This window comes from Genypterus blacodes, unplaced genomic scaffold, assembly GCF_046128005.1.
Source record: "Genypterus blacodes isolate CSIRO-AG114 ecotype Tasmania unplaced genomic scaffold, CSIRO-AGI_Gbla_v1 ptg000327l_1, whole genome shotgun sequence".
Classification (NCBI taxonomy): domain Eukaryota; kingdom Metazoa; phylum Chordata; class Actinopteri; order Ophidiiformes; family Ophidiidae; genus Genypterus; species Genypterus blacodes.
This window is the reverse complement of record NW_027467113.1, coordinates 127,403-141,938: the sequence shown is the minus strand read 5'-3', so window position 1 is coordinate 141,938 and position 14,536 is coordinate 127,403. Positions and strand designations below refer to the sequence as shown.

General features: G+C 46.5%; 2 protein-coding genes across 2 annotated transcripts; one reads left to right on the top strand and one right to left on the bottom strand.

Moving 5' to 3' along the window:
* Positions 1-661: 661 nt before the first annotated feature.
* LOC142988420 (G-protein coupled receptor family C group 6 member A-like) lies at positions 662-5,121 on the top strand. Its single transcript, XM_076137595.1, has 6 exons — positions 662-852; positions 970-1,282; positions 1,433-2,188; positions 3,047-3,253; positions 3,338-3,455; positions 3,941-5,121. The coding sequence occupies exons 1-6, from the start codon at positions 698-700 to the stop codon at positions 4,864-4,866; spliced, it is 2,475 nt and encodes an 824-aa protein (XP_075993710.1). The 5' UTR covers positions 662-697; the 3' UTR covers positions 4,867-5,121.
* Positions 5,122-5,316: 195 nt separating this feature from the next.
* odc1 (ornithine decarboxylase 1) lies at positions 5,317-10,196 on the bottom strand. Its single transcript, XM_076137620.1, has 11 exons — positions 10,024-10,196; positions 8,982-9,130; positions 8,720-8,851; positions 8,290-8,463; positions 8,025-8,197; positions 7,723-7,939; positions 7,546-7,629; positions 7,292-7,454; positions 7,071-7,186; positions 6,417-6,631; positions 5,317-6,326 (listed from the first exon to the last, which is right to left on the bottom strand). The coding sequence occupies exons 3-11, from the start codon at positions 8,813-8,815 to the stop codon at positions 6,185-6,187; spliced, it is 1,380 nt and encodes a 459-aa protein (XP_075993735.1). The 5' UTR covers positions 8,816-8,851; positions 8,982-9,130; positions 10,024-10,196; the 3' UTR covers positions 5,317-6,184.
* Between the last annotated feature and the right edge of the window lie 4,340 nt (positions 10,197-14,536).

The window sequence follows — 14,536 nt, the reverse complement described above, 5'->3', positions numbered from 1 at the left end:
ATACTCTTATCTGTGTGTGTGCTGTGTGTGTGTGTCTGTTTGTGTTTATGTAAAGTAAAAGCTGCAGCACTGAGCCCAAAGACTAAAGGGGAACAATCCAGTCTAACAGGGCGGCAGTAGCTCAGTGGGTAGAGCTTCCGCTTGGGAACCGGAGGGTCGCTGGCTTCGCGCCCCTGCCGAGGTGCCCCTGAGCAAGGTGCCCCTGAGCAAGGCGAACCCTCAATTGAACCCTCAATTGCTCCCCCCTCTGCGAAGGGTGGTAATGTAGTGTAAGTCGCTTTGGATAAAAGCGTCTGCCAAATGATGGTAATGTAATGTAATGTAATGTAATGTAATGTAATGTAACATCCCCACACAGCTGTTACACTCTGCTGCCCTCTTATGGACTCCAGATGACAGAAGATTCATGAAGTCAAGTCAAAGGCAACCCCTAGTCAACACATATGCTGCCAAACTGGTTCCAGTTTGGCAGCTTTCTCTGAACCAGTTTAACCCCTGACAGCTCCGATGCAAATCCCCTGAAGCGATGGCATTGTAATGTAGTTGTTCCTTATTTCTGTAGAGGAAGAACAAATGATTTGCATCCATATGAATGCAAATGATGCAGCTGAGGGGGAAGAAGAGCTCTTCTGTAGGAATCTCACATAGAGAAGCACAGGACTGTTACATGTAAACGTCCCACCGCTGAGTCAACATCATGACCCTGTTACTGCAGTTAGTGTGTGTGCTGTGTGTGTGTTCTTCTGAAGATGTTCGGCATGTGTACGCTCCTGGGGACATCATCATCGGAGGACTTTTCCCTATTCATTTACAAACCAATAGAAGCAATCCCGGATCTGCTGTCTGTACCAAGTAAGTACAACATCACACACATCACACACATCACACACATCACACACATCACACAGCTGAAGCTCCTGAATGTCTCCGCCTCCATTATACACGCTGACATCTCTCATGTTTTTCTAGCTATAATCGGAAAATCTTCCTACGCTCTCAAGTGATGATTTATGCCATCAATGAGATCAACCAGGACCCAACCAAGGCTCTACCCAACATCACCCTGGGATATGACCTCTATGACACCTGTGGAGACGTTTGGTTTGCCACCAGAGCAGCGCTGCATCTCTTAAAGGGCCAGTCAGAACCTCAGAGCTACTGCCTGCCTGCAGACATTGACTCGGCTTTACCAGAACCACAAACAAAAGTAGTGATTGGTGAGATGTACTCAGAAGTATCAATAGCTGTGGCACGAATCCTCTCTCTGTCATCGGTGACCCAGGTCAGAGTTCTTTAAATCCCTGCTGTTCTGTTTACAATCGCAAAAGATTCAGAATTCCTGTACATGGTGATGATGATGATGATGATGATACACATGGAGCACAGTTATATTCTGCTATGCAATTTAAACATCTTGTTTTATTTGCAACAGATCAGTTATGGTTCAACCAGTGAGCTGCTCAGCAGGAAGTCCAAGTTCCCCACATTTCTGCGAACAGTTCCCAGTGACACATCTCAAACAAAGGCCATCGCTGAGCTGGTGAGGCAGTTTGACTGGAGATCAGTGGCGATTGTGGGAAGTGATGATGAGTACGGGAAGTACGGCAGCGATTGCCTGGTAGAAAACATCAACAAAATCATGAACGTCTGTATTGATTTCGTTGACATTTTGCCCGGTAACTTTGCCCTGAACAACTCTGAAACCCGAACAAAGCTGTTCGAGCTGATGAAGAAGATCGAGAAATCCCCCGCTGAGGCCATCATCCTCTTCACTAAGGGTGCCAATGTTAATTTCATCATGGAAGGAGCCATTCAAAGCTCCTTTAACAGAACCTGGATTGCAAGTGATTCATGGTCCACCTCCACAAGCATCGCCAGCATGCCAGACATCCAGAGGGTGGGGCAGGTCTTTGGCTTCATCCCTAACCAGAAGGAGATCCCCGGGTTCAGAGACTACGTCATCAATGAAATGTTCAACACTACTAATAAGTTCATTCAACATTACTTGTTGAATGAACAGCAGGGGTCCGAGACGTGTCTGGACCCCAGCTGCTTGGTGAATTACATCGATCGGGCAGGATCTTATTATACGTACTTAGCGGTGAACGTCGTGGTCGAGGTTCTGAGGCACCTGCTGAAGTGTGACAGCCAAAAGTGTGAACGTGGCAACAATTTCAACGCCTCAGAGGTACAAAAGCTGCAAATCTTGTTGTCTTGTCTTGTTGTCCTATGAAAGATGATGTCAGATACACCAGGGTGGGATTTGCAGGAATATTGACATCCAAACAAGGTCACACATGTTGTTATTGTTTATGTAGCATTCCTGCAGCTCTTTGTTTACATTTGACTGTGATTTACTTCTATATCTTTGTGTTGTTGCAGAGACAGCAACACAGATCCGTAAGGGTTCAGACCACATGAAATATCTCTTAATTGTGACAGAATTACAAAACACTGTATCGTGACCTAGTGAGGACATCATCTCCTGACATTTTGTGAATTGGATGCACTGGACTGGAATATGTGATTAAAGCCGTCAGTTCCTACTACAGCAGGCAGAGGGTGCAGTATTTAGGACGCCTGCGCAGAACTACGCCTGCATCGCCACTGTGGGCGGAGCTGTCTTAGTGAAGGGCGTGGCAATGACGTCAGGTTTATACCATGTGTGATGCATTAGTGGTAAACAGATGCCTTGAATACATTTTGTAAATATTTCCATCACTAACCTGGTGCTGGTGTGTTGTTGAACAAACGTCTTGAGTTGTTGTTGTGTGCGCAGGTGCGTCACATGACGACCGGTGAAACTGCGCCTCCATCAATCTGCTATTGCCCCCTGCTGGCACAAACTGCAAATGAACACAGAAAATTATTTCATCACAAAACTCCCAAAGTAAACAAGGACAAAGTAAATCCCAGATGTGAAGAAGCTGTTGAAATGTCTTCAATCTAAACTTCCAGTCCAGTGGTTTCTATCACGAACAAGCTGCTTTGGTTAACATTGATGTTCAGCTTTGTGGGTCTCACATGTGTTTTTGTGGCTCCACAGTTTCTCACAGAAATCCATTCAATCAACGTCACTGTGAACTCCACACGTATATGGTTTGATGCTAATGGAGACCCCAGCATTGGATATGACATCCTACAGTGGAACCTGGCTGGACCTAAACACAGTAAGACAAACATCGGGGTCTACTGGCCGTCTGGACGAATGGAACTCTCGGGGGATCTCATCAGGAAGATGAGGAACAGCAATGTGAGGCCCAGTTTCATTTTGCACAACGTACGCTGCCAGACGTACGGTGAACTGAAGTAAACTCTAAATATCACTTCTTTAAAGGTCACGGCCTTCAACTGCTTCAAAATGTGTGAACCAGGATATGAGCTGAAGCAGCTGAAGAGACGCTGCTGCGTAGAGTGTGCTCCATGTCAAAAGGGAGAGAGTTCATCTGGTCGTGGTGAGACTTCACACCTGATGCGTTCATGAGCGATCACAAGCTGTGTGTGTTTACAGGCTCAGAGTCAGAAGTCAGTAACATCCTGAATGGAAGACATGACATTGGTGGCTAATGGGTCAAGTTAGAGTTAACATACATCTATGTTTAGATCTAAGAGTTTACAAAACCCTTCTTTTATTCTAACATGCCTAAAAAAGAGCCAAACCTGGCCTGAAAAGATCTAAGTTAATGTTTTTCAACTTATTGAAAAGACAACTTCAGTAAATACAAACACAATTTAATCTTAGTTTCTTTTCCATTTGGTAGAGCGTAGCATTGTAGCATGTAGCAGTCCTGTGTTTGAGTTGAGCCTTTAACAGGACAAGAAAAGGAGCCAATGTTGTGTTTGTCCAGTCACCAACTCTCCTCCTGATGACACAATCAATCCTTAAAGACATTCTCCCGACTTTGTGTATTTAAACTGTATTTCTCTGCTCATACTCTAGATGCGGCGTGTCAGCGCTGCGGCGATGACCAGTATTCGTCTTTGCAGAGGGACAAGTGCCTCAACAAAACTATTGAATTCCTGGATTGGCGGGATCCTTTCGTGGTCATCTTGACCTTCTTTGACAGTTTGGGCATCATTGCCACGGTTCTGTTTGCTGTCCTGTTTACGATCCATCGCAGAACGCCCATCATAAAGGCGGTCGGAGGTTACCTTTGCTTCCTGGAGCTTCTGTCCTTGCTGGCCTGTTTCTGTCTGGTCTTCACCTTCACAGGAAGGCCCACCGAGGCTTCCTGCTTCATCGGCCTGCCAGTCTTCTGCTTAGCCTTCACCCTCTGCATCTCCTGCATTCTGGCCAATCTTTTCCAGATCATGTTGGGCTTCAACTTTGATCTGAGTAACGGACGCTGGCTGCAGAAGCTCAACTGTCCCGTGGCTGTGGTGGCGGTCATCTTCGGGCTCCAGTTAACCCTGTTCATCCCGTGGCTGGCCCTTTACAGACCACATCTAAAACACACACCCGAGCTCAACACCACGCTGCTGCATTGTGCGAAAGGCTCCAAGGTGTTATTTGGTGCCATGTTAGCCTACAACGCTGTCTTGGCCTTCGTCTGTTTCCTTTTTGCATTCAAAGGGAAACGGCTGCCAGATCTGTATAAGAATGCAAGTTTAATCACCTTGAGCATGGTTCTGTTTTTAGTCCTCTGGATCCCCTTGATCCCCATTTATATGTTTAAAATTACAAAGTACACACGGAAGATAGAAGCTGCTGCCATTGTCATCTCCAGCTACAGCATCCTCTGCTGCCACCTGGCCCCTAAGTGCTACATCATGTTGTTCAAGAAGGAGATCAATAACGAGAACGCCATCACGGAGCACATCAGAAAGCATTATGAGCGCAAAGAAATGGCTGTGGTCACATCATAGAGCCCGCCTGAGTCTCACTGCTTTGATACATCTGTGCAGGGACTTCAGCTACATTTGGTCCTTTTAATGTGAAAATACTGCAGTAGGTTTGGTTTCATTCATTTCATACTCAAAAACATACTAATGCTGGCTTTGTTGCTGCCATTTCTATTGGTGTGTGTGTGTGTGTGTGTATCCTGAACCAGTTTGAGGTGAAATTAAGGGTTTGGTGAATTTTGTATTTAACGTGTTTTATTAAATCTTAAATAAAGTCTTTCCAGCTTCGACTGATCTTGATGTCTGTCTACTCACTTTGTCTCATCGACTAAACTGTTCCGGGTGCAGACAGTAGATGGCACCGTTGAGTCACGGCACGAACAGGCGTCTCCCTGTAGGCTGCGGTTGATCTTCTACCCTGATTGAACCTCGCATGCAAATCTCACACACAAAGAAAGAAAAGTACACGTTGGCTCTGCACCTAATGTTTTATTTATTAAAAAAATACAAAACTTAAAAAAATTTCCATAGGAAAGCATAACAAATGTGCAATCCCGTCTCTTTCGTTTCCACTTGATATGGTTATTCTGCTGCGTATTAATATCAGGAACAAGCTCTTCAATGTCTACAGGTTACAACACAATGAAACACAACATGACAGAGCGAAGCAGAGGAGGAGAGGAAGTGTGTGTTTGAGTCCCATCAGATCAAAGTATTCATCTCCTACATTCCTCCCTGCTCACACCAGGAGGGAACTGATGCTGTTAATGATGAACACTTCAATGGGTTCTGTATGGAAGTGGAGACCAACGGAAAAGATAAATATAAACATAGCAGCCTTTATGAGGAATCAAATCACCTCTGAACATCTCAGTGATGGAGATGGAGCTGGGGCGGGGCGTTGAGGGGCTGCAAAGGTTAGAGATCACTGCAGCAGCTTGGGTTCAGATTGGTGCTGGTAGGAAGGAAGCTCTCCTACAGAGGGATTACTCTGAGGAATATAAATAACACTTTGGACTATTTCAAGTGTTGTGAGCCCTTCGTGGTGAAGAAGAGTCTATTTGGCAGAGAGTGTGTTGGTCTTTGTGTTTTCTGACTATGCTAAGCCCCACAGAGACGCAGAGGGATTCAGCCTCACGTAGAGACGATCCCCAGCTTCTATACAGAACACTAACGCTTGTGTCACACCTTCCTCTCCTGCTCCTGTCAAGTAACTGGCTTTTTGAAATTTCATGGACATTTGGGGAGGAGAAAATAAACAAAACAAAAATGAGAACACCCAAAGTAATAACACATTATTAAAGACTACAGGATCACTCTGGCTCCGCTGTGACGTCGGGGTTTAGACCACGTTGGTCTGACAGGGCTTAGTGGGCAGCTCCAAGCCGCTCTCTCTGCCGCAACAGGCCGGGACTCCAAACACAGAGGGGGTCTCTCCTGCGGGGGCGGGGAGGCCCTGGGTGCAGATCTGCTGCACGTGTTGCCTGGAAGAGACGAGGACGCACAGGTAAACCAACAGGAAACACACGAGAGGAACAATTGCCTCCATCTGGCTTTTTTTCTTTTATACACACCAGGCGGGGCGGGACATGACGTAGTACATGTCGGGTCTTTGGAAGCCGTTGAAGGTGGAGGAGGCGGCCACGGTGTAGGCGCCCATGTTCTCAAACACCAGCCAGTCGCCAACCTGCATGTCGGGCAGGCTGCACTGCTCCACGATGCGGTCCAGCCCGTCACATGTGGGGCCCCAGATACTGCAGGGGTACATGGCCTCGTCGGGCTTTGGCTTCTATCGGGGATTAACCAGAGAAGAAAAAAAAGGGGGGATATTATATGTGATGCTGAGTGCCAGAATGAGCTGTGAAGGACAACAAACATGAGGAGTATCGGCGTGGTTACATCATGACATATGACCTATGTATGTATGTCATATGACCCCATATGACATCAAGGGACATGTGATGTCATTTGGGGTGTGATGCCATGATGTCATATAGGATGGAGACATGTCATACGAGACATCTTAAGCTATTGGAACATCTTGAGCTGTGGGACTACTTATGTTTTAATGTACGAATGGAACTGTGTGTTGTTTAGTTATTGTTATTTATTTATAGTTTATTGCTGTTATTGATCACTGTTCAGAGATTCAGGCACAGCACAAATGCATTTCGTTGTATTATCATATACAATGACAAAAGCTATTCTATTCTTCTATCTCGCCTCACCTTATGCAGGACTGGCAGACAGTGGGCGTGGTCATAGAGGATACAGTTGAAGGAACCATACACTCCATCATTGACGTAGTACATCAGGGTCCTGTCACTGGCCCCATCGTCTTCATCTGTGGACAAAAGCACAAACCATTCTTAGTATAACTGAGCATCGTCTCCTGTGAGTTCCCCTCCAAACACAGAGACGCGTTCAGGCTCTGATGTGCGGCCCTTACCGTCGTTGGAGTCCTCGTCGTTCATGATGACCTTCTTGGCGATGATGTTGACCACGAGTGTGTAAGCGGAGGCCACGTAAAAGCGTCCGGGCTCAGCGATGATCTTCACACCGCCGTCGGCTGGGAAGTACTTGTCCAGCGCCGGATTGATGACGGCTGTGATCTGTAGAGGAGGAGCACGAGCGGTTATGACGACGCCAACAAGACGGAGACTCATGACGCCACTCCTGCACGGCTCAGAACTACAAGGGTACCTCTTCAAACTTGAGTTCAGTATCATCTGATCCAGGGAATCCACCCCCGATGTCCAGCAGGTCCATGTTGAAGCCCAGTTCATGCTGCAGGCCACAGAGTGTACAGATGTTATTGACCCCACATTAACTCTCTATTGCACATCTGCAGCTGCTCAGTGACGGACATGTTGGACTCACCCCCAGGTCAAAGACGTAGCGAGCGTCAGCGATGGCCTGCCTGTACGTCTGTGGGTCCGTGCAGCCGCTGCCGACATGAAAGCTGACGCCGATCACATCCAGGCCCAGCTCCTGGGCCCGCTCCAGGAGGCCCCGACACGCCTTCAGGGTGGCCCCGAACTTCACACTCAGGCGACACACGGCCTTGGAGTCGTCCGTGGCGATGCGCAGCACCAGCCTGGAAACAAAGCACAAGAGATATTAGATTTACAACAAACCCGACTTGAGTGAAAACAACTGGTGTGAGTAAAGCTGTGCCTTACTTGGCATTGTCATGGCAACGTGCCACCTTCATGAGCTCCACTTCACTATCAAATGTCATCATCTGGACCCCGTGTGCTGACGCATACTTGATCTGAGACACCTGCTTACAGGGGTTGGCGTAGATGATCCTGTTTGGATCCACGCCCAGAGACTGGACCAGCTGAATCTCCGTCTGACATGGGGTCAAGCAAAAGAGAGGGTTATGCTGCGTTACAACTCTTTCTGTGAATAAGTAAGCCATCTAGAAAATCTCCCAACATTCACCTTGCTTGCACAGTCAAAGCCGGTTCCCAGGGAGGCCAGGGTCTGGACGATGGCCCGGCTATCGTTGCATTTCACGGCGTAGAAAGGAGTCACCCGAGGCAGCGCCCTCGCCCAGCGCAGGTGCTTCTTCAACACGTCACCCAGGTCGCACACGTAGAAGGCGTCCCTGTCATCCTGCAGGGGAGCGAATGCAGATACGCCCGTCAGCACAATGCAAAGTGAATATGAGCCTGAAAGAGAAACCTACAGCAGCTGTGCGTGTTAAAAATACACACGGAAACAGATAGGGGAAATATACTCAGTCATTACAATAGAAAGATAACAACACCTGAGCTCTACTTTGTGCGCCGGGCCCTTTGTTTCCTCTAAACCAGAGTCTGGCGTGTCACCTCAGAGCAGGAAACAACTGAGTTTGGAAGCATGGGCTCACCGTCAGGGATGACTCATTGATCTTCTGTTCAACTATATCCCGGGCAGAGAATCCCTCCTCCAGGAAAGAGAATTCAGGCTCAGTATGAGTGTTCATTGTCACAAGATGGCCTTTGGATTGGTCACTAGACAACTGTGGAGGAAAGGTGCGGGGGGACAAAGAGACAGTACAGTTACTCATCTTTAATATAAGTGTCTTTATCAGCAACTCAAGGTCAACTGTGTTCCAGTATGACATAATGATAACTTAGATAAAGACTTACTTGGATACGAAAGAGATGGAATTTGGAGTTTCCTTTCCTCAGGTGCAGAGAAGCCAAGGGGGCTCGCCAGTGAAGTTGAACCCTTTCAGATAAGACTCAAGGCCCGGGCCTGCTGAGAAGCCTGTCTGCGTTTTCCCAAAGTGGTGATTCTGTCAACAAACAGCCAGAGAATTAGACTCACAAGTCACACACACACACATGAAATATCAAAGAGAAAGGAACGAGTTTTTTATGCATTTGTTGACATTAATTTAAGTCAGAAGTGAACCATCTTGGATTACAGAAGTAAGAACTCCACAGCTTAAAGACTCCAATCTATACTTTTTAATCAGTAACCACTACATGATATTGTCGCGGGTTTATACTTTTTTATTCCTCTTTTATTCTGCGCGGCCATGACGTTGACAGAAGTGACCTAACCCTCTCCTCAGCGTGAAGCTCGATCATCTCCATTTCACAAATGAGTCACGACCACGCGATTCGCGGAAGATCTGCTCGCAAGCCCGTTGAAACGAGGCCCCGCCCATGTACGATTTTAGCCAATCAAAAGAAGCCCCGCGTTCTGCGTCAGAATAACGATTTGCAGACGAACCAATCAGCGCCAGGCAAAGTGCGCAGACGTCAAGTCGCCGGTTCCGCTTGCAACCATGCGGTGCCCATGTAGCTCTGGGACCGCAACAGTCAGAATTTGAATAACGGAAACCGAGTTAAAAATAATTATACAATAAAACGGCACAACACAGCTAATAGCCGACCATCAACTTAATTACTCGCCATTTGTGAGCAGCCCACGTCGTGGCTGCTCACAAATTATCGCCAAATTATCGCCTTTTATGTCGTAATTATCGCCTTTGTGTTACATAATCACACATACTCACTAACTCTAAATAATAACGTTACTTTACATTTAAGTAGCGTTTTGCTGCCTTTTACACCGTTTAGTTCACCGCGGCTACGTGGAAACAGGCTGCTAGCTAACCGGCTACTGCTACAGGCGCGCGCTCTCACAATGAGGTCCCGTCGCCATTTCGCTTCCTCTTACCTTAAAAAGCATTTACAAAGAGTTTGTCCATGAGACTCGAAGCTGAGGTGAAAAAGAAGCAGGTCCGCCTAAAGTTCTGTTCTGCTGAGGGCTCAAACTGCACTGGAGCCAGAGAGGCGAGCTCACGGTATTTATAGGGATCACGTTACTACGGCAACTGAGCCAGCTGAAACCGGCCGCCCCCCCTCCAACATGAACGCATGAACATATGGCGTCAACCGGTTTGGTCCTGTCGCCAAATCCACTTGGTGGTTAAGACGCATATCTTTTTACATCTTTTTACATCTTTTTACATCTTTTTGCGTCTTTTTGCATCTTTTTGCTTCTTAGTATTCAAGTTTTCGTCTTTTATAATCGTGGATTTACAAAATTCGGGACTATATCGTCACCTTGTATCTCGGCCGTTCTAAGGGGGAGGAACCATAGAATCCACATTCTTTCATTCTGAAATTTGACTTTTCTTGTGTTCCATAATAGGCAAAAATGTTTTATCTAACTTATCCAACTTTGTTATCCAACATTAGTTTGATTAACTAAATACTTTTAAAATAATTTTTAATAAAATAATTTTTATGACCATTTAAAAAAAAGAAAGAAAAGGTTTTATGATTAATTTTGATATGTACATCTTTCCTTTATGAACACATTGTTGTGCACTGAGGCTGAAATGGAAGTTAACTTCAGCTTTACCCACTAGGGTCAAATCAAAGGACAGGTTGGAAACACAAACACAGGACTGCAAAATACACACATGAAGGCTACACCTGAACACTTACCTGCTATAATCTCCTCTCCATAAAAAAGTGATGTAAAACCTGAAGAGCTGATTCACTGTAATCTTTCTGATTGAATAAAAAAAGAAGTTTTAATTCATCTTAAATCTTTAAAGTTTGTTTGAGGAAGATATCAAGACTTTCTGAGTTAAAGGTCTCAAAGTCTCGAGCCAGATTGCGCTCTGACTGACAGCAGGTTCTCTATCAAATGATCCTCAATGGCTTGTTGGCAGTCTGCTCAGTCTCACCCTGAGTTCTTGACCTACGTGATGAGATTAAAGGGGATCTGAAGTTGACCCATAAAGCAGTGGATGTGGCTCCACATGGCTGAGTAGAGTTCTGTAACCCGAGCAGTGCTTCTACATATCTGTGGGATTCACTGAACATTTCTTCCTGTTGCGCTGCAGTTTTTCCCACTTAGGTTATTGAAGAAGTCGTCTCTCTGAGTGGTTTGATTCACAAAAAGTAAGACTAAGAGTTTTCTGAATCGGGGCAAAAATGTAAAAGTGGATTACAGGTCAGGCTGATGTGTTCTGACCTCTAACATTAGACAGGAAGAGGGTGAATCGCGTTCTGCTTTAAAGTCACCATCACCATCATCATCATCAGACACCTAGTTTGTACAAAACGGCAACAAAGGGTCGAATCTTAACGTCTTTGTGATTCCTTCTATAAAAACAGGTCTTTGTGCCTGCCTTCGTCTCCTCTCCACGCCGTCTCTGGCTTCGCCTTCACCCCTCTGTTGTAATGTCTATCTCTCGCTCTGTGTGCACTTTCTGTTATCGTTACTGTGGTCCATTGTGGCCTGACCCCCACATTTGCAAGGTCTCACAGAAGACAAGGATGATGATTGTTATGGTCCACTCACAAGATACAGTGGAGAGCAGGGGCCTCTGTGATAGTGTGTCATGTGTATTACTGCATCTGGCTTTGTATCCCTCTTCACTGAGTCTTTGTTAGCTGCTGGTTCATAGCTGCACAAATATGCCACCGTCAGTTTCGCTGTAGAAACTGTGCTTCATCAACTTACAGCTGAGTTTGGACCTGCAAACATGTCTGCCTGTCTGTCTGTCTGTTGCTGCAACGATTGAACAGCTCTGCCTGAAGTTTGTGACAGTTTGGCTCCACTTGCAGCAAAGTTTGCCAAGGCAGGAAGCCAACAGAGACCAGAGAACAGTGTGTCTGACTCACTCAGGATGCATCTCGCCAACTAAATGAAACAAAAATGTCCGTATTCTTCATTCTGACTGGTCAAAAGATGGCCTGTCTTGCCAATCAAAGCACCTGATCTTGAGGTTGAACAGCAATTTCATTGCAGCATTCTGTCACAGTCTATGAAGACAAACATTCAAACATGGCGACCGTGGCAAGCGAGGAGGTCTGGTAGTGCATTTGAGGACGACAGTCAGGCTTCACTGGACGCTGCCTCGGCTGCAGCTCCTGCGACTTCAAACCCGTGTGGTGTGTGGCTCTAATGCAACACGCATGTTGGAATTACAAGGTAGAGCTCATCAAAGGTTAGAAACCATGAAATCACTGCTCACACTCACCTTCCCTCTCCCTCTCTTGCGTGCAGAGCAGCAGGATCTGATCAACAGGTTGTGGAGAGAAGCTCGGGTCCGGGAAAGTGCCTTCCTCCGCTGTCATGTCCTCAGGAAACAGGTGTGCTGGTGTTCAAGGCACCGAAACACAAATAGGTCAGAGCCAACTCACTCACACAGTTTCTCATGGATTTGTGCAGTGTTTGTGTTGATAGGTCAAGGGTCACAGGTATTCAGTCTTTGCAAGAGCTTAACAGGCCACATCCATGCAGACTTGACCTTAATATTCCCGGCTGGCCCAGATTCTGGGAGTCTTGGTGTTGCTCTGTATGGCTTTAGGCCCGTCAGAGCAGATGGCACCTGGGATGTGATTCTTTACTCTTTTGACTCTGGGCCACTTGTCATTTCTACTCAGGCTGACTGGTTTTGACAGGGCGAGTCCCCACCAAGCACGTAGACAAAGATACAAGAGCTTAATCACCTTAGAGCTGTGGAGGCGCCACAGACGCCACAGAAGCCACAGACGCCACAGACGCCACAGTCGCCACTAGCCCAGCTAAGGACAGATACAAGCATCACAGCCTCTGATCCCTGAGCTGCCAGTCACAAGGCCAGCTTCCACATTTTAAAAAGTCAACAAATGAGATATTGGCAGCGTGAAATGATTTTCAGAAGTTAACATGCAGCAGCTTTGCAGTGCTGCAGTTTTGGATGTGTAGCCTGCGCATCAGGTCCGGCTCATGGGGGAACAGTTCAAGTGTGAGATCAAGTTTCAGTCATACTTCCTAGACTGTCCTTGCTTAAAGTATTTGTTTTTACCACCATTAGAATCATTCAAGTCTAATCTTTGACTTCTGACTGTTACACAGCCGCAGTCTGAGCCGATGAGAGCAGAGTTGTTTAATTTGGCTCTGTGCTGAATCATCATTTCTTCCTCTTTCAAGGTTGACTAGCCCGGTTTGTTCGCCCGGCAGTGTGGAGGCCAATTCTTTTTTTTTTTTTTTCACTGAGAGATCTTTTGTGTTTCCTGCTTTGGTCTGAAGCTTGGCGGAGAACCGCTTACATCGGCACAATTCACGCCTTTGATCCACTCCACGGAAAAATGACACAGTGAAGAAGAAGGATCAGCGTTTTCACTCACTGTAGTGTCACGGCTTCTCACACCGATGATACAGTGTCGGGTTGAAACACCGAAAAATACAATGAAAGAGATTTTCCATTTTCATTGTGATGAGACGGCGTACATGGAGGATGGAGGGAGGGAGGGAGGGAGAGTTATGGATTGAAGGAGCTGCAGAGAGCGCATGGAAATTAGGCCTAAATGAGGGAAAGTATAGCTGCAGATAATCCAAAATAAAGTCAGCAAGTGAATCCACCGGACGCAGCAGCTGAAAGACTGCATAGAAAAGTGACCCGAGTGTTTTATGGACAATTAGGTCATTCTAGAACGCTGATAAGAAGCTTGATTGATCTACCAGTGCCTTGGATCCATGTATTTATGGAGAGTAGAACCTACTAAACAACACTTTTCCTCCTGCACCACTTTAATTGCCGAGTTGTTTGTGCCAGTTTGGTTGACCCACTTCCTGCGGCCTGGTTGCCTGTTGTCACGGTGAATCCAAAGCATTGTGACAGTCAGGAGGCACAGGGTGAAACTCCACCAGAGAACCTTTCTGTGCCGGTGATCCCCTGCCACACAATGGAGGGAAAGTAGGTTGGAGCTCAGTGATCTGTCAGCAGACACTTGAACGCCTCATCAAAGAAGGCTTCACGATCAGCAGCTTTACCGTAAGTCGCACTGCCGATCTGATCCATTCAACGCAACAAGGAAGTGATAGAAGCCTGTGAGGGAAAAGGAAGTCTATCAGGAACTTGCTTTTGTATTTTTGTCCGGGTTTCATGTGTCATGTAACATCTATAACATGTCATTGTGTGAACTTATGGCTGCTGTCTTGTATTGAGTTTCAGGCATTGTATCCGTTACATAAGTGCTTGAAGATAACCCAGCCTCTCTGCTGCTGTGGCTTCATGACCGCACACAGACAGTTACTGGTTACGAGGTTGGGTTGTTCTTGTAGTGGTGCGTTTACTGAACAGCCCAGATCAATCAGTACTGATCTCACGTTGAGCAGTGACTCCGGCGGGCCGCTCACATGGGTCACAGAGCAGAGCAGAGCAGTGCAGAGGGGCCAGGGCTGG